At 40.2% G+C, this 20,130-nt stretch overlaps 1 protein-coding gene across 1 annotated transcript in view; it reads right to left on the reverse strand.

Moving 5' to 3' along the window:
- The window catches only part of FAP (fibroblast activation protein alpha), a 55,774-nt gene that overhangs the window by 29,996 nt on the left and 5,648 nt on the right, over positions 1-20,130 (reverse strand). Inside the window, exons 3-11 of the mRNA XM_024203883.3 lie at positions 11,209-11,304; positions 9,808-9,902; positions 9,602-9,676; positions 9,309-9,361; positions 8,302-8,374; positions 6,834-6,954; positions 2,957-3,111; positions 1,887-1,990; positions 1,417-1,552 (exon numbers count right to left, since the gene is read on the reverse strand). Of these exons, the coding sequence (XP_024059651.2) occupies positions 1,417-1,552; positions 1,887-1,990; positions 2,957-3,111; positions 6,834-6,954; positions 8,302-8,374; positions 9,309-9,361; positions 9,602-9,676; positions 9,808-9,902; positions 11,209-11,304 (908 nt within the window). The remainder of the gene's footprint in view (positions 1-1,416; positions 1,553-1,886; positions 1,991-2,956; positions 3,112-6,833; positions 6,955-8,301; positions 8,375-9,308; positions 9,362-9,601; positions 9,677-9,807; positions 9,903-11,208; positions 11,305-20,130) is intronic.

Below are 20,130 nucleotides of genomic sequence, written 5' to 3' on the forward strand. Positions count from 1 at the left end.
GAGAGAGAGAGACTCGCATTGCCCCTTTAAGCACGCTGACCCCACTCTAAGTACATTGCCTTTTTAATTAGATCAGCAAGTTGAGACAGCAGCTGCTGCCAGCACGCTCCCTCCTTCCTGAGCCCTGTTGTGTCTCCCCACTGCTTAGTGGAGATGGGGTAAAGGAGCGGGGAGGGCGGGGTGGGACACCCTGACATTAGCACCCCTCTTCTCCTCCTCCCCCTGCACAGCAAGCAGGAGGCTCCCAGGAGCAGCTCCAAGGCAGAGGGCAGGAGCAGCACAGGACAATGGGGGGGGGGGAGGGACAGCTGAACTGCCCGGCAATTGATAGCCTGCTGGGCAGCTGCCGCACAGGGAACTTAGGGGACCTGATGGGGGGCTGCTGGCCCACCCAGGTTCCAAGCCCCCACCAGCTAGCTCCAACGGGCTGCTCTTCCTGCAAGCAGTGGACAAAGCAGGCGGCTGCCAAACAATGTTATATGGGAGCATTGCGCAACTTTAAACAAGCATGTTCTCTAATTGATCAGCAATGAAACAACATTAACTGGGACGACGTTAAATGAGGAGTTACTGTATTTAGTTTTTCAACTTTTTTTCATTTGTGAAACCCTAAAAATTTTTGAATGGAGGTGTGGTCCCCTTTGGAAATCTGAGATATAATCTGTGGACCCCCAGGGATCCGCAGACCACAGGTTGAAAACCACTGAACTAAAGGAACAAACAACCAAGGAAAGTGGAGGATTCTTCATCTCTTGATGTTTTCAGATCATGATGAATACCTTTCTGGAAGATATGCTTTAGTCAATCACATATTATAGGGCTCAATACAGGGGTAACTGGGGGAAGCTCCATGGCCTGTGTTATACAGGAGGTCAGGCTAGATCAGTGGTTCTCAACCAGGGGTACATTTACCCCTGGGGGTACGCAGACATCTTCCAGAGGTAATCAACTCATCTAGATATTTGCCTTACAACAGGCTACATAAAAAGCACTAGTAAAGTCAGTACAAACTAAAATTTCATACAGAGAGCGACTTGTTTATACTGCGCTATATACACTATACACTGAAATGTAAGTACAATATTGATATTCCAATCAATTTATTTTATAATTATATGGTAAAAATGAGAAAGTAAGCAATTTTTTCAGTAATAGTGTGCTGACACACTTTTGTATCTTTATGTCTGATTTTGTAAGCAAGTAGTTTTTAAGTGAGGTGAAACTTGGGGGTGTGCAAGACAAATGAGACTCCTGAAAGGGGTACAATAGTCTGGAAAGGTTGAGAGCCACTGGGCTAGATGATCTAATGGATCCTTATGGCCTCAGAAATCTATGAATCTATATTCAAAGTTCTGTAACTTCAACTGTAAATTTGTTTTCACAGCAATGTTAAGCATATATTTCAATGTGCAGTACCTCTGGACAGTACCAGGAATTGGAGTTTTCTTGGAAGTCACATACAGCTAAGACAGAAAAATTCTGGATTCGCTTTAGCCATTGCACGCCGATTCGATTATCTGTTACCCAAGTGAGCCAAGTGAAATAGTGATCACTAAAAACAAAGAATGAAAGCTGGTTATTATCGTATACAAATGGACTATTGCTATTGCATCCATTATGGCCCCAATCTTGCTCTACTGAAGACAATGGAAAATCTCCCATTGACTTCAATGGTGCTGGATTCGGCCCTATGTGAACAAGGATTGTGAACTGCATAATGTATGAACCAGTAAAGGCAGTATCTAAAACTTCAGATTAGCTCCAGATCCATAAATATGAAGCTGCAGCATACAGAACAGAACCTCCAGAAAAGAAAATAAGAGGTCCCATCATTTAACACTAAACAGAAAGAAAAGGAAAAGAAGATGAATTTGAGAACACACTACCTTGATGCTATCACTGCAGGAACAGGTACTTCTTTAGGACCTAAACCTTCAGGGTTAGTAGTGTCTACAATAAACACTCTAACCGTAGGATTTTTAGCCCCAGCCTTCAAAGGAAATGTATTACCAGGTTATTCAATTCAAGCTCTGGAGGATTAGTTACCATTTTAAAAAATTAACATCTTTTCTTGCAAGAAAGCAATCAGTTTTTTAAAGAATTTAAAGTATTTTGAAATATTGATATTACTGAACATAATGGGGCAGATTTTGATCTTACTTAAACTAGTGTAAATCTGGAGTAACTCACTGTGGCAGTTTGTTATTCCACTTAGCATTAGTTCATGCATCAAGAAGAAAACAAATTATCTAATGCAATGTCCATCCAGCCAGCTTGGGGGTAGAAAACATGAAATTAGGTGGAAGTTCTTCTCTCCTGTGTACAATGTAGATCTCTGGAACGTATACTGCCCCAGTTTTGTGCAGAAGACTCCAATTAGGGTCATAGGAGATCTCCAGTACAGAACAATCAACTTGGCCTTATATTTGGAACTACGGATATAAGGCCTGAACCAAAGCCCATTTAAGTCAGTGAGGACCTGACTGACCTGAAGTCAGTGGGCTTTGGACCAGGTCGCTAAAGGATTTAAATAAATTTGAGATCTCACATCCTCTTATTTCTCAGTGTAATGTAGGCTTTTTTTTTCAATACAGTATGTTATGATAAAGACGTTGTTAAGCAACACAATAGGTACTTCAGGTAGGAAAGCAAAGTAGGTCCCAGATCCTCCTAACCTTTACGCACGTGCTTAACTGTACTTCCATGAGTAGTTCCATTTATTTCATTGGGACTACTCCCATGTGTGTAAAGTTATACACATGTTTATGTCTTTGCAGGGTTGGGGCTCAAGTTTACTTTCTTAAATTAATTCTAAGATAGAGCAGGATTAAACACTGCTCCACAGCAGTACAAACAATTTTCATGCACATTTTGGGTGTCTCTATTTAAAAATCATCACAACTCATTTACAAACTAAGGGGAATTAAATGGCACCCATTTAAAATAAGCAACATACCTTTGGATATGGAATAGTTACTTTTCTAGGATATTGGTCCTCACCATAATATGAATATTCAATAACTGGTATGTCAGTATCATTAAATTCTACATATGCTATAAACTTTCCATTTGGAGACCACCACAGAGCATATTTCACAGCAAGCATTTCCTCTAAAAAAAAATTTACACGTCAGTTACAGCTCATGATTTATGACCTAACAAAGCAACATGACCTAACAAAGAAATAGCACCTAAAATTATATCTTGCCATCAATGTACTCATCACTCCTCAACAAGAGAACTGTGCTATATAAGAAAGATCTTGACGCTGCAAAGCACTTAAGAACATGAATAACTTATGCATGCTGTAGTCTATGTTAAGTAGAAATTTGGTTTTGGTTTAAGTTAGCCTAAGTATAGAGGAGTAGGGAAAATTGAGATGACTAGTGTGAGAAAAGTTAGAGGTAAGTTGGAGATAGTAAAATGGGAAAATTGAAGTTAGTGAGGACATGACCCAAGGCTATCTTGTGGCTATGTTTCAGTTATAACTGGCTTTGGCATGGACTTTACTGAGTGTTTTTAAGAATTGTGAATGTTTTATTAAAATACTATCTATGTTGATAGTAGGGGAAAGACATTGGTGCAGATATTAATTTAAATCACGTGTAATGTAAAGAACCAATAAGGAGTTGGCAGAAATGTGAAGGTGGTAATGGGTAGGTTTAATGTCAATTAGTATTATAAGAGTAGTTTTGTTACTACTGGGGAAAGTTCCAATTAACATCAGATGGATACCGTTAGATTCCAGGATTATAAGGCTGTACTTCACTCTGCTTTCAGTGGACTGATGATCACTCATTAATACATTATTGAGTGTAAGTATAATTGCAGTATTGTGCAAGTTATAATTGCACACCTGTTTGAGTAATTAATATTTTTTTCTTTTGAATAACATTTAGTTTTATCATTCAAACTGTTGCTTAGTGGTCATCTACTAAATACATTTTTTTGTAACCAACCTAGAGGCTCGAACCTGAAAACTAAATTATGTTTTATTCCCTTATCTTTAACAACTTAATATTCATTGGGAACATTTCAACATAAAAGTTAAAAAAGTTACAATGCAAATAGACCCATTTAAGTCAGCTATTCATATGCTTAAGGTTATATATATGGTTAAGTGTCTTGCTGGATTGAAGCCAAAGAGCCAAATCCTGCTCGCATTGAAGTCAAAACTCCCACTGAGTTTCATTGCCATTAAATAAGTACATGAGTCTTATCTGCAAAGTTCAGATCCGGATCCAATTTCCGCCAAAATTTAATATATGGAGATATACCTATCTCATAGAACTGGAAGGGACCCTGAAAGGTCATTGAGTCCAGCCCCCTGCCTTCACTAGCAGGACCAAGTACTGATTTTGCCCCAGATTCCTAAGTGGCCCTAAGGATTGAACTCACAACCCTTGGCTTAGCAGGCCAATGCTCAAACCACTGAGCTATCCCTCCCCCCGAGTTTCAATCCAGAATTTTGTTTATACATTATAAAAATGTGCCCAAGCCACAATGTTTAAACTCCCAATAGTGAGGGTATTCCGATCCAGTGCTATGGTTCAGATCTGTATCTACATAAAGAAGGGTTAACATCATCTAGTGCACAATAATGTTCATTATAGCGGGACTGCTTCATGAACTGCTTTTAGAAGTGGACTTTGAAGAAAATGAAGGATTGGATGTAGTGAATAGTAATTGTGAGGCTGTCCCAACCATTGAAAACAGCATAAAGGCAGTCACCATGTCTGAAGGAGGCAAAGAATTATGGGTGTGATCAAGAGAGAAGGAAGGGGTAGTGAGCATGGGAATCAGGTGGAAACTGATGGGAAAATATCCTCCCTTTATTCACAGCACTGCTCTGAGGAAAAATAAATTATGTGCAGTACATTAAAAGCTCATGTTTCCTATCAGAAAAATACCTTAACAAATTGGTTCATTGTTGATTTTTATAAGCAGATTCATTCTGTTCCTAAACACCAAAAAAAGATTTTCATTCTGCACCAGACCACTGGTTTATCTGGTCAGGTACTGGGATTAGCCAGAAGAAGGCAGAAACTAATAATGAACCTGGACTTTTGTGCAATGCTATGCATGGGGTTGAGGGGGGAGGAAGATAGGCTATTCCTTCTTGATCTGGACAGGTAAATGATTTATGCCCTGAAGCAATAAGTCTGGTTACTAGTATCATTATCACCACTTGTACAACTACAGATATTAAATGTTATAACGTTTTCCCCACTCCTTTATAAAATAAAGCTACAGTATGCATTTCCATGACCTACTGGAGCAGTGAAATCCATAGATAGATTATATGATGTGTAAAAATACATGTCCTTTCACCGATTCTAAACGTACTACTCTTCAATTTTAGGTGCCCCCTTGCTCTATTGCAACAGAATAAAAAGGAGGCAATTATTAGTTATCATTTCCCAAAATGTAGGATCTCTTACAAATTGCAGGGACCCATAAAACAAGACACCTTCCCACACCTCTGAAACTCCCTCCTATATATTGATAGGATTTTGCAATATCAGTATGCTCTTCTGTTCAACCTTACTAGTGCACTTCTCTAGTTACAAGCGGTGAAACCCATTTTTTGCCTAGACTTGTTTGCATGTAAGGAACAACACAGGGCAGGATGTGCTGATATGGTGAGACATCAGAACGTCGTTGGCATGTCGTGAAACAAGAAGCTGAAAGATAATCTCAAAAGTACCACCAATCTTTGGGTCCATGTAATTGCGCCAGGCTCAAGAGAGGTACTGTTTTACAAAAGATTAGCGCAGGCAAATATATTTATTAATAGGCCAGCCCAATTGCTTTCTGGTAGCAAATCAAGCTACTTCCTGCTGGATTGAGTCTGAATCTTGATTGTGGTTTTAAGTCACCACAAGACATGAAGTGGAGGTGTTGTTTTTCAATGGAAAACTTTTGCACATACTCTGCTGTACTAGCCTCTTGATTGGTTCAAAGAGGAACCAGTGCTCCAAAGGATATTGGGTTCTTGTTATTCACAGGAGGATGGCTCTAAGGAAGGGAAGATGAGTCTATCTAGTAGGGATATTTTTTTGTGTTAGGAGGAGGAGGAATTGTGAAAAATGAGGAATAAAAGGGTTGGCATGGAGCCACAAAAATAAGGCCCACGCTTCCTTGCACTGAGAAGGAGTGGATAGTTGAACCCAGCTAAACACTGCTATCCCAAAAGGGCACTACAGGATGAAATCAGACAACAGTGGATGAAAGGAATATTTACAAAGGGCTAAATTCGGTCTAGGGTGGCTTCTGCAGGCACAGCTCCTGCTGGAGAGCACCTAATGAAGAAAGTCCACTGGTGATTCCCAGTGAAAATTACAGATGTCCTAACCTGGCAGAAACTCACAACCGAAATGTAGCAAACTCTGAGCTCTAAATGCAGCACCAACTTGCACAACACCAGAGATTTTAGGAGGGAAAGTGAGAAGTAACTTATCTAACTGAAGCTATAAGCAAAATTTAACTGCAGAGAATGTAGTTTCCTGAGTTGAAATTTTGCCAGGACACTGTGGTTAACATCTCTACTCTTATGAAATGTGACATGGTATCTTGGATGATCACAGGCTCTTGATTTCACATCTCATTTGAAACTGGGGACCTCATTGGGTGGCTCATGGACAGTGCTTAGTTACCAAGGTGATAGGCACATCATGTACGTAAACAGGCTCACTATGGACTTAGAAAGAAGATTGCAAAATACTAAATCACCTACACCATTTCTTGCTGCACTTAGATGTTGCTTGGTGTTTTCCCATCTAAGTTCTGACCAAACCCTGCCTTGTTTAATGCAGTTTTCAATATTAACTTACCTTCATAGACCCAGTCAGGAATTCCATTAAATATTACATTCTCTTTTCCATTACTAGTTATTTTAATAGATCGATCTTCAGGATATTGTTTCAAATAGATATTATTCTGATACACATATGCCTAAAGATGAGAATTTATTTGTTAGGAATATGTAAAATTATAGAAAAAGGTCTGACCAAATTTTGTACAGTCAATGTTATTGTGTATACATTAGAAATGATAATAAAGTATAGCAGGCCAAATCCTGATATCCTTGGTCAAGTAAAATTACAATCGAAGCCTTTGCAAATTTTCCCAAGAACTTAGTACCTCCCTTGGGACTAGGTTTGGATTTGATCTAATGGAAGTACATTACAATTTGAAGGCCAAATTCTGCTCTCAGTTACACCAGTGTAAATCCACAGTAACTCCAGTGAATTTTTGTCAATATGAAAAAAGTGCTATATTTAAACTGTTGATGCAGGTATCTTACTCCCATTAGCTGTACTGGAAAGTACACTGAATAAAAAAAAATCCTGAAATATTAGTCATAGATGAGTTTGGTTTGGATAAGCACCTAAAAGCTTGCAGTCCTCTTTGAAACTCATTCAAACTTTCTGAAACTCTTGTATCTTTTCAACGGTGCTAGAAAACTCAGGTGAACAGGCTTTCTTGTGAGATTTCAGACATTTCCATTTCTGGTCCTAGCTGGGACAAGCAAGTGTAGCATAAAACATGAGTCTATAATATAAATTTTAAAAGGTGATCAAACTTTACTGGAAATTCAGAAAAGGCTCAGTTCAGATTCAGTTTGAGATTTGAACAAAGGTTCTTATTTTACCTGAACCCGTTTGTCCATTTCTGTTACAGAAAAGGAGCCTGATCCTACAGCCCTTGTTCATCTCAAACGGTTGGTAAAATCAATGGGAGTTTAGGGTGTGCCAGGACTGCTGCATCAAACCAAAATATGAGGAATTTCTTAGAAAATTGTGTCTCCTGATACTACAAATATTTGATTTAATAACATAAAAATAAAATGTCAATTGCACTGCATTTTAAATGACCACAAAACAGCACTCAAAATTCTCAGGTGGAGCATGTAGCCTGTTTGACCTCTTTTCTTCCACTGTCAGATTTGGAGGTCAGTGAGAGTGCAACTGCTTGTCAGTGTTTTACTAAGAAAATGTCTTAACTGTGAACTGTGTTCAAAGTTCTTGATGAAAGAAATAACGGGACAATAGCAAGTTAAGTATTATTTACTGTTTACGAGCAGTTAAAACATAAGCTTTAGGCTAGAAAAAGTTGTTCTATAATGGTGTTCCCCCTTCCACATTGACTAGCTAAACTGTTATCTTCATTAAGTATGGTTGATAAACACAATTTAAAGGCCTGTGAAAATAGGGCTTAAACAAACCCACATAACCAAATAAATTAATTCTATTCCATCAAAAAGTAACGTTATTCTAGCACTTCATTATTTTTACTGACCAATTTGTGTCCAACGGGTGACCAGGATATATACTGAATTCTATGTGGAAGTGGATTTTCTGTTACAAAATTACTGGGGGGAAAAAAAAAAAAAGGAAAGAAGTTGAAATGGCTCTTGCCTGCACTATAAACAGATCATAATATTGTACATACATATAAAAGGCAGATTAAAGAAAAAGCACAAAAGTACAATATTTTAACAGCTTTTGTTTTGTGAACAATGCAAAATTGGTGTCAGAAAGCTTGCATTTGCTGTGCAAACCAAGCAGTTAGGCATAAAATAATGTGACTCACGCACGAGGGCTTGCATATGCTAGCATACTTTGTGTGCGCATGTCAGGCAGCCCTTGGTCCGACAGCCTGAAATGCCAGTTTTAACCTGTGTCCAAGTATGGCACAGGCAACTAAGTCACCTGTTATACTGTACAGTGTGCATTACTATTAGAATCGGCTCTAGTGATGTGTGAATCATGTGATCACATGGAAGTTCCATGGACCTATCATGTGGCATCACCTATGAGGAGCCAGCAAAGCATCAGCAGGAGGCATTAGCAGTGCCTGTGTACTTCAGGAGAGCAGCTGCAGTGCCATGTGCAATGGCTTTCCTCAGCACCCAAGCTGCAGCAACCCCCTGCCAGCACCTTCCCAGCAATGTAAGAGAGCAGTCAGAATGGAAGGAAAAATCAAATAAAGAAGATGGATAAAGGACAGAAGGAGGGACTAGAAAATTCTGAGTAGTCAGAGATTCAGGCAATCACAGATCAGATAGACCCAAGATGCCTAGTGGTAAAAAGATAGGGGGATTTTCCCACCGTACATTTTTTTCAGGGTAATATCTGAATTTTGCACCAGCTAATCAAGCAAACAGCAGGCAACTTGAGAGACTGAAGCAACAACAGAACAGTGCAATACTAATATCAGAAGAGAACTTTCTAATGGAAATGCTAGCAAGCACATATCTAGAGTATTTGGCTATAGTTATGTGAGAAACAGGTATCAGGCTTTACCTGTACTGAAGATCATAAATGTAGTATGATGCTGTATAAGAGTATCTCCAAAGCTGCAAAAAATGAGTAAGCCAGAAAAAAATATTATCATCTCTGAGGTATAATGCCTCTCAGTGCTCCCCTTGGGCCTACACACCACCCCATGCTATACGGTAGTTGAATTTAATTCACCTCTCTAACCTACTGTTAATGCTTCTTGATCTCATGTTGAGTAATATGTTACCACAACCTATAAAATATCAGATGTTAAAAGGAAGAATTTTCAGCCAAGTAATAAAAAAAAAAGGAATTACCTTTGTGTAATCGCTTTCCAGAACTATAAATTGTTTATCAGAAGATAATGCATAGTTTGAGGCGTTAACGTTTCTCTGAAAGATCGAGAAGTTGATTAGATTCCAGCACATACTAAATATCTGAATATTTAAATCCATTTGTATTTACATGGAAGTTTTTAAAACAACAACCTTCTATTTATTTTTTAAATGGAAATGATACATACAAGTGTGTCATTAGTCAAGATGGTAGTTGAGTCCTCAGTTTCAACATCATAGAGAATAACGTTATCTTCTGCTGTCTGATGAAGATATTCATGATCTGTTGGTCAAAAGATATTGTGAAATACAAGTGTTCAGAGTATAGTCCCTCTTTGGCAGTTGAGCAATTCAAGAACAAATGTCTTTTGAAATCAGTATAAAAATAAATTTTGCCTTATTTTGTAATTCCATAACAGCACCGAATTACGCAAAGATCTGGCCTTTGGACATTCAGATACGTGCTGAAATTACACTGCACAGCCAGTGATATGGCAGTTACTTTATAGCTATGAAGCCAATTTCTGCTCTGAATTATGACTGTCCAAACTTGCCAGGATTTGACCCATTTTAGGGTCCATAACACAGGATATCTAATTTAAACTCACTAATGGAAGAAGATTCAAAATTCTGGCTTTGAATTTCACCCGACTATTCTCCATTGTATACAGATTTTGTAGATAATACTAGCACTGCACAATATGGTTTAAAGAAGGATCATATGGGCCAAATTCTGGCTTAATTACACATGTGCTACTGAACTCAGGTGCTTAATACTTAACTTCGTATATTTATTTTAAATAACTCACTTAGAGCCAAATACTTAACTCCTATGTAAAACCTGAACAAAAGGCCTCATTCAAAGGGACTCTGCAGGTTTCAAGGGTATAGGATTTTCTACCATAAGAGAGCAGACAAGAGTGCTCAACGTAACTAAGGGTGGCAGTGTTGGGCCCGAAAGTAAAAGATTATCAGTCATTATCTATTGAAAGTATAAAAGCTCAGTGAAACCAAAGATAAAAGAAAACAGACTCTTTAAGAGATGAATGTTCAGTGCATCTAATGGAAACAAGTTCAATAAAACAATGGCCTGTAAATTGATAAAAGATTAAGAAAACAGAAACTATTATAAGAATCCTCTTTCTGCTATTGGGTTAAATACTTGAGGTTTCTGTCATAGAAAGATGAGCTTCAGCTGTGATTTTGTACCTTTAATTTAGCAGTGAGCATTCACTCAGAGCAACAGTCATCACAGAGAAAATGTGTTTCTGAAGGCTCGTCTATATGTAAAATGCTCTAACGGCACTGCTGCGATACTGTAGCACTTCTCCTGTTGGTACAGGTAATCCACCTCCCTGAGAGGTGGTAGCTAGGCCGACAGAAGAATTGTTACATCAACCTAGAGTTGCCTATATGGGCACTTAGATCATCTTAACTATACCATGCAGGGGTATGGATTTTTCACACCCCTCACTGATGTAGTTAAACCAACCTTATTTTCTAGTATAGACCAGGCCTCAGTCTTTGTAAACCAGCCAGAAAATACATATTAAAAATTATATGTAGCCACAAAAATTATCTTCACTTACTTGAAATCCAGTATGGAAAAAATGTTTTGTACTGAAACTTTCCATTCAAATAATCTTCCAACGTAAGAGCCCTAGGATTGTCATCTGAGTTGGGAACTTTAGAAATAAGGTAGAGAGAGGAGAGAGTTAATAACACCTGTGTGGATTGAGAAGCAAAATAGAAATTGTTGCTAGCTGAGCGTTTCCTCTATTCCAGAAACTTAGTGTAGTGAGAAGCCCTGAAGAATGTAGTGTTCTAGTAATTCCCAGATCAGGCAAAGCAGAGGCAGCACCAGGGAAAGCTTTCCATCATTGCCCTGACAGCATCCTTCAACCTTCTTCTGGATGAACTGCCTCCAGGGATAAAAAGCTAGGAACTAGACGGAGGAGAATTCATTTCACATAAACAGAGATGGACCTATGTAGCTGCAGACACTATGAAGGCAGGAGAACCCTTCCCCAAACCATTTCCAGGGGCACTCAACAGTTTTTAAAGAAGGCATAGGTTTCCTGAACTTGTGTAGGGTGTGAAGATGCCTGTTTTAATGGTTACAGACTCCCATATGATTTCAAATAAGCCCTGTACCTAGCCCACCAAAGAGTCAAATAGCCACTTTAAATCATTGCTCACCACAGCTAGATTTCAACCAATAACTGAGAGGTGAAAGGCTCCATATCCCATGACCAGTCCCCTGAACCAGCCAGTTTCACTCTTTACAAGCTTTTCAATGTTCTTACCAAGAATTAGAAGCTGGATATAAGACTTAAAAGATTATCGTCACCTATGCTTATTTCTTCGTGTAGCCAGAAGAAAGCAACACACACATATATAGAGCTAGAAATAAAACTGGAGAACGATTTCATAAATCTAGTAAACTGAATTTTAGAAATCCAGTGAATGTTCAAAGATTGGTCCTTCTCCCCTAGTCTGATCTCCTTCGATAGCAGTGACTATCACTATATCACCCTTCTCCCAGATGGGCCATGCACATGACACTACATAAATGGGCTTCTGAATAGTGCTCAACTGTGTGGTCTCCACCCTCCCCTTCACCATGCCCAGACAGGTGCCTGGGAAAATCCTACTGCCCAGAAGCCCTGGGTTATCTGTCAACTTTCTTGTCTGCCAGACAAGGGTGACTGGGGAGAACAGGAATGAGCTGAGTGACGTTAGTCACAGAACCATTGAACTCCCAGTCAGAGAGGAGGATAGCTTCAGAGGCATAATGGGAGTGGAGCAAACAGAACCAAGTCACCTCAGAGACAGAGGAGAAGATGAGGCTGAAAGAGCAATAGAAACAAGCTGCCAAGCAGATGGTAGGGAATGGGCCTAGTTAACATCCTCTGCATAATTTCCTGGGAGAGGAGCTGGAACGTGTGTCTGTATTGAGTGGGGAGTGCAGAGGAGGTTATCAGCGCTGAGGGGACAGACTGCTGCTGGGCTTTTCATCTAATCCGGTAGTTCTACGACAGATATTTTTACAAGAAAGGCAAGAGATTTGAGTTTGAATTGCCAGCCAAGCCAGAGCAGATGTAGTAAAATGAACAACAATTTGTTTATTTGCTGCTGAAAAACACAATTTGTAATGATTTTGGAAGGGAGTTGGCCTCTCTAATACTTCATTACAGCCTGTTGCAATTGAAAACTTGGCTGCTTCTGCTAGGGGCACACAGTTTAATTTGCAAACTAGTTATTGATGTATGAATTGACTATTTAAACATTTGTTTAAAAACCAAGCACAAAAGATGTTTGGGGCTTTTTGGGTAAAACAAAAAACATCAGTGTGAATCAGCAGAAAGCAATACTGAAAGCCCTGGGTCATGTAAGGGCAAAGTTAAGGAATATGAGAAATTCAGGTTCATACATGAGAAGCAAAAAAAAAAATCTATGGGTTTCCTTCCAGAAAGATTATACAAAACACTTGTAATGTGCAGGACACGTGAAACACTGTCTGATAAAGGCAGTCAACTTCTGGGCAGGCTTATCTGTGTGTAAATCCTAGGTACTCCTTCGGCTCTGTTTTTGAAGGTTACCACTGTATAAGCAGCTTTCCACTCTTTGGGTGCTCCTTGGACTTAATCCTACTCCCACTGCAGTCGATGGGATTTTTGCTGTTGTCTTCAATGGGTTCAGCATTGGGCTATTAGAGTGTATCTCTGCTGCTTCATCCTGTTGTTTCTTTCTGAACTCTGAGGTGAATGCCATTCAATCCTGATGATTTACTGTACTGCAGTTTCAACTTTGCCTCTATTTTCTCTCTCTGTTAAGGCCACATTTTGACTCCCTGTGAAATGTTGCTTTGCATTGACTTTTATGGTATATTTTACAATGACAATGCGTGGTTCTTCTGCTAAGTAACTTACTTACTGTAGAACACATATGTCAGATTGACTGTTGACACTGTTTTTGCCTGCAGAAGGAAGCTGTGAAGCTAAATAAAAGCAAATGACAATCCACAGGCAGAAACATACAAGTACAAAAACCAAACCAAACCAAAATAAAAACCCACGGAGCTAGCAGTAAGCTCAGAAAATATCCATATATGTTCATGAAGAAGTTAATTTTCCTTGTGAGTAGCAGGATAATATTTTACCGAGAGCCTTAATATATTAAAAAAGAAGAGATGATTACAAACTCTTACTGAAATGATGTTAAATAATTGCCAAGGATCAGCTTCTTTATCACCACCTCTCAACTCCAAATGAATGGATACTTAAAATGTCTTGACCTACCATATACTTTCCAGATTAAATTCTCTACATGAATTATGGTTTTAAAGCTATTACAAGCCCATTAATAAGATTTATATCTATAATTGTGCACTCTAAGGGTCAAAACCTGCAGTCCTATTTGATACCTTTATTAGGCAAAATTCTTAGTCTTAGTATTTATTTAAAGGTCCTTACAGAATCTAGAATAGAATTCTTACAAAGGATACAAGCAGCATCACTGATCAAGCTGGTGACCTCCATTTGTCTTAATTCTCACATCAACTGACTAGACTCTTTAAATACTCTTTTAACCACATCACTCTCACACGCAGTATATTCTCCCATAACTTGGTACAACTGCTAACTTCGCACAGCTGCTAAACATATCCATTTCTTCTTAAATTTCCAGCATCCCACTTCAAGAAAATTGAATGCCAGTGTTTCTTACTTATCATTTTGAATGCTTATTCATAAGCAACTGAAGAGGCATTTAAATGCTTTAATTAAGGCAGCAGCTTTAATTATTTGCAGTTTTCTGACTCCTTTTGTAGAACTAAAGATCATTTCAATAATTAGTCCTTGAAATCATGTTCCACAAAGAAATAATGTCTTCATTTCTTCCTCATCTTTCAAAGCCTTCCATAACTTTTGTGTGAGTTTTTAATCCTTGCTGGGGTGCAGGAATAATTTGTATAGTGGGAATTCTGAGAGCCATTGAACCAAACTGTGAACCCTGTATATCAGGGGTAAGCAACCTATGGCACGTGTGCCGAAGGCAGCATGCGAGCTGATTTTTAGTGGCACTCACACTGCCCGGGTCCTGGCCACCGGTCTGGGGGGCTCTGCATTTTATTTTAATTTTAAATGAAGCTTCTTAAACATTTTAAAAACTTTATTTACTTTACATACAACAATAGTTTAGTTATATATTATAGACTTATAGAAAGAGACATTCTAAAAACGTTAAAATATATTACTGGCACGCGAAACCTTAACTCAGAGTGAAAAATGAAGACTCGGCACACCACTTCTGAAAGGTTGCCAACCCCTGCTGTATATGATGGAAACCATTTCATAGCAGAGGGTGCAGCAGCACCCCCTGCACGCCTAGCTCCAGCACCTATGAATCCTCATTTTGGATTCTGTTGCTGGAACAGCTCTGATCAGGCCCATAATTTCCTAAAATAAATTCAGTTTGATCTAATCACTATTTTAGTTTCATAGGCATGCAAAATATATACTAGCATTTAGAGTGCTTTACGTGTTCAAAGTACTGTACAAACATTGACTAACCCTTACAATGCCCCTACAAATTAGGTAAGTAGCTATTTTTATTCTCATTGTACAGACAAAGAAATAGGGTAAAGAGATGAGGCAAATTGTCCAAGGACAAACAGGAAATCAGTAGCAGAGCTGGCAGTAGGAATCAAAGGTTCTTGACTCTCAAACGCTCTTTCTCTTCTAAAACACACTGTCTTGATTTTAGTTCTCTATAGTTCCTTCGCCTTTATAAAGAAGGTGTCATCGTGCATTCCTTGCACACACAACACTCCCAGTGACGTCAGGTTATGCAGAATGGTGTACTACATAGCATGCTGTGCTGGCCATTCTGTCTTACAACATAATCTTGACACCTGCCCTACATTTTTCCATCCTCATAATAACTGAATGTTACCGCATTTAATCATTGCTCTATGCACACAGCTAACTGTACCAATATATGACCATTGCATTGCATATTTCTTTTGAATCCCAAACTGTGATTTGTGTGTTTTACTTCTATTTTGCTGTCCAATCCCTTGATGTATGAGTGCTACAGAGACGGGAACTTCAAACCCACGCTTTTAATAAAGTTTCAGATTAACAATACATAAATTTGATTCTCTCACAGGTAAATTGACACAGTGCACTAGTATTGTGCACACATGTTCTATTAGAGAAAGTGGATAAGGAAAAGTTATTTACTTATTCCCATAATACAAGAACTAGGGGTCATCAAATGAAATTAATTGGCAGCAGGTTTAAAACAAATAAAAGGAAGTTCTTCTTCACGCAGCGCACAGTCAAGTTGTGGAACTCCTTACCTGAGGAGGTTGTGAAGGCTAGGACTATAACAGAGTTTAAAAGAGAACTGGATAAATTCATGGTGATTAAGTCCATTAATGGCTATTAGCCAGGACGGGTAAGGAATGGTGTCCCTAGCCTCTGTCTGTCAGAGGGTGGAGATGGATGGCAGGAGAGAGATCACTTGATCATTGCCTGTTAAGTTCACTCCCTCTGGGGCATCTGGCATTGGCCACTGTCGGTAGACAGGATACTGGGCTAGATGGACCTTTGGTCTGACCCGGTACGGCCTTTCTTATGTTCTTATCATAATCACATTTCCCACTCCCAATCAAGGATGCGGGCACAAACCAATCCTTAGTTCCTTTGCTCTCCTCGCTCCAGCATCAGTTTTCAGAGGTGCACTTTCTGGCTGCATATACAGGCCTCTACACCAGCACAGACATCAACCCATTCCTGACATTTCCCCCCATCCTCACATATGTTTTGCAGAATAACATTAATGGCATTATACACGCTGGCATCCAAACGGCTTTGTAGGCAGCACCATCTTGCCTTCAGTTGAACAAATCTACATTCTACCACCATCCATCAACTGCTGTGTGTTTAATTTAACCTTCTTCTGCCTGGTGCTCCCATATCAGGGGAGGGTTTCATGAACCAGGGCAGTATGTTATAGATAAACTGGCTCTCCCAAAATAATGGTGGTCACTAGACACCCCTTTCATATCCATATTATTGGTAGGGAATAAAGTCCCAGATTGTCCAAATTTGAAGACGCCAGATCTCCAGAATACCAGGGCATCATTCACCCTACTAGTGTATCCTAAATTGCTGTTTGTGAACTTCCCTCTATTGGTAATCAGACCTGCATAATGATTGACTAGTAGCCTTTCTGGTTTGCATATTCACTTGCACTTGGGGGTGGGTGTGCAGACATAATGGAAGGGACTGGGGTGTAGGCAGTCTGACCTATCAGCCACAGCCAGGCTGGAGTCCACACATCAGGGATGGTAGTCAGTAAGCAGGAGTCGGAGGAATTACTAGAGCTGAGTTCAATAAGCAAGTTTTGGGGTCAAAGTTAGGCCAGGGTCAAAGACCAGAGATCAGAAGTAGTACCAGGCTGGAATCAGGAGGCAGGAATCAGGATTAGAGTCAGGCTGGAGTCAGAGACTGGAGATCAGAGGTAGTACCAGGCTAGAGTCAGGAGGCAAGAGTCAAGGCCAGAGATCAGGAGATAAGGTGAGGTCTGGAGTTGCAGCAGGCCCATTTTCTAAGCAAAAAATAAAGTTTTTTAAAGAGGGTGAGCATTTCTGAGTGAAAATCAGCAGTTTTCAAGCCACAATGTATTAGTTTCCTAAAGAAAGCAGGAAAGATAGCTCTCATTATAAATATGTATTATTTCATATTGTCACAAGTTTTAAGTATTAGAAAAGCCATGTAATCAAAGTTACAAATACAGGGAAATCACGTAAACTGCAACTACATTTTATGTTAAATTCTCTGAAAGAAAAATTGTGAATTTCTTAGTTCTACATTAGCAAACTTGATGGCAGTTTCCCCCCCACAGTGTTGTTATTAAATTCTTCTTATAATTCATATAGTATTTACAGATTACACCTTTTTGTTTATTTTGGAAGAGGGAACTTAGCTTTCTTCCTAGGTAAGCCTCCAGTGGAGTTAATCCTCTTTCAAGAACTCCAACTTCTCACAGCTAAGCAGTGTTGTGAAACATAAAATTCTGACTCACCATCTATTTCCTGTTCTTGTCTGACTTGCAAGATTTGCAGCCACAAAAAACTCATACATCCGTCTCTGGAAACTGAGCTACAGTTCAGTAGGATTCAAGGACAAATTGGATCTTTATATAGATAGAGATAACATCCACAGTTCCATTAGCTAGAGTAAAAAAAGCATAAGGAGTATAAACCCTTATATTGATGGGCCAATACGAAAGACTAACTGCTTGGGATTAAGGAAATACTTACATATGGACGAGTTAACCCATAATTGTTCTTAAACAGAATTTCTTGAATCTTCCTCTAAAGCATCTGGTACTGGAGACTGATGGGAACAGGACACTGTAGTTGATGGATATTGGAACTAATCACTAGTTTAACCTGGTATAAGCAATTCCTGTTTCCTCTCAGTGAGGCTTTGGGCAGAGCCTGATGCCAAGCCAGCATTTGTCCATGGACAAGATAAACACATCCAAATCCATTCAGTTGGACTTCTTTGTGATATCTCATACACCTTACCAAATATTCCTCTCACCTCCAAGAAGCTGATGAGATGAAGGGAAACTTTGTGAAATTACTCATATCTTTCCAATCTGACTGAACCCAGTAGATTGCTATGGCACCTTTTCCTCTGTCTCCAAAGCCCTCACCTGTAGAGACTCAAAAGGTTCAGTCCTATTATTATTCAACTGCTTTGTGCATGCAGCAAACTTTTTGGCTTAAGAATCAGCCTAAAGAAGCCAGAAGTCATGGTCCAGCCTCAAAGTAAAAGTACTGCAACTATGCCAGTTGTGTCCATCAATGATGTTCCACACAAGCTCGTTGACAAATTTTGCTACGTAGGCAGTGTCGTTTCATAAGATTGATGACAACGTTACCGAGTGTATTGGTTCAGCCACCAATGCCTTCGGAAGACTTCAGCATCATCTCTGGAATGAACGCTGGGTGAGTCTCCAAACAAAAACTGATGTTTATTGTGCCATCATCATCACCAAACTCCTCTGTGGTTGCGATACGTAGACTACTTAGCAACATCACATAAAATGTTTGGATCAATTCCACCTACAACATCTACAGCAGATAAAAGGAATTCAATGGCATGATTTGATTCCAAACACCGAGGTCCTTCAGTGCTGTAACATCACAGGCATTGAAGCTTTTATAGTGAGAGTGCAGCTGAGATGATTCTGTCATGTGGTCAGTATGTCTGACAGTAGAATACCGAAGGCCGCCTTTTACAGAGAATTGCAGACTGGAACTCGTTTGGGAGCAGACCAAGAAAACCTTCAAAGACACTGTCAAGGCCAACCTCCAATCTTGCAATGTTGACCTCAACCCCCCCAAGTATTTCTCAAATGCGGCCACCAGGGCCTTTTCTCACAGCCACATCATCCTGGGTAGTGATTGGGAGAGGGGACAAAGCAGCAACCCTCTCCCGGGACCATCAGCAGGGGTTGAGCCTTGCCCCCTCTGGAGACACAAAAATTAGAGAAGCAGACAGCCAGTGAGTTCAGGGCCGGCACTTCCATTTAGGCGACCTAGGCGGTTGCCTAGGGCACCAGGATTTGGGGGGGGGCGGCAATTCGGCGGCGGGGGGTCCTTCTGCACTCCAGGTCTTTGGCGGCAATTCTGCAGTGGGTCCTTCACTCACTCCGGGACCCGCCGCCAAAGTGCCCCGAAGACCGGGAGCGCGGAAGGACCCCCCCGCCGCAGAATTGCTGACGATGACCGGGAGCGCGGAAGGACACCTGCCTAGGGCGCCAAAACCCCTGGCGCCGCTCCTGAGTTCCCTACCTTCCTGGGGTTGGTGGGGTTGGGATTCAGCCCTGGAGTGGTGGGCAGCAGGCTCCTGCCACAGGGCTTCAGGCTCCATCTCTGGCCCCTGGGGTGCTTCTCCGGGCCCTGTCCCAGGCCCCTGGGTGCAGGCTTTCGGGCTCTGTCCCCAGGCTGCGCAGCGGCAGGCTCTGGCCCCCATCCATTCCCCTATCACCTGTGGTCCCGCTGCCTTCCTACCCACCTCCCCATCCAGGGCTTAATTCGTTCCGGGGCTGAATAAGTCTGCTGTGAAAAGTGATACACCTCTACCCCGATATAACGCTGTCCTTGGGAGCCAAAAAATCTTACCGTGTTATAGGTGAAACCGCATTATATTGAACTTGCTTTGATCCGCCGAAGTGCGCAGCCCCGCCCCCCCCCCCGGAGCACTGCTTTACCGCGTTATATCCGAATTATATTGGGTCGCGTTATATAGGGGTAGAGGTGTATTTGTATGTTTGTTAATATCACTTTTCACAGCAGACTTAGTAGCTAGCTAGGAGGCTGTGAAAAGTGATATTAACATAAAAGTATCACTTTTCACAACAGTAGACTTACTAGCCAGCAAGTCCAAAAAAAAAAAAAAAAAAAAAAAAAAAAAAAAAAAAAAAAA

This window comes from Terrapene carolina, unplaced genomic scaffold (assembly GCF_002925995.2).
Source record: "Terrapene carolina triunguis isolate 2854851 unplaced genomic scaffold, T_m_triunguis-2.0 Scaffold62, whole genome shotgun sequence".
In the NCBI taxonomy this organism is placed as follows: Eukaryota; Metazoa; Chordata; order Testudines; family Emydidae; genus Terrapene; species Terrapene triunguis.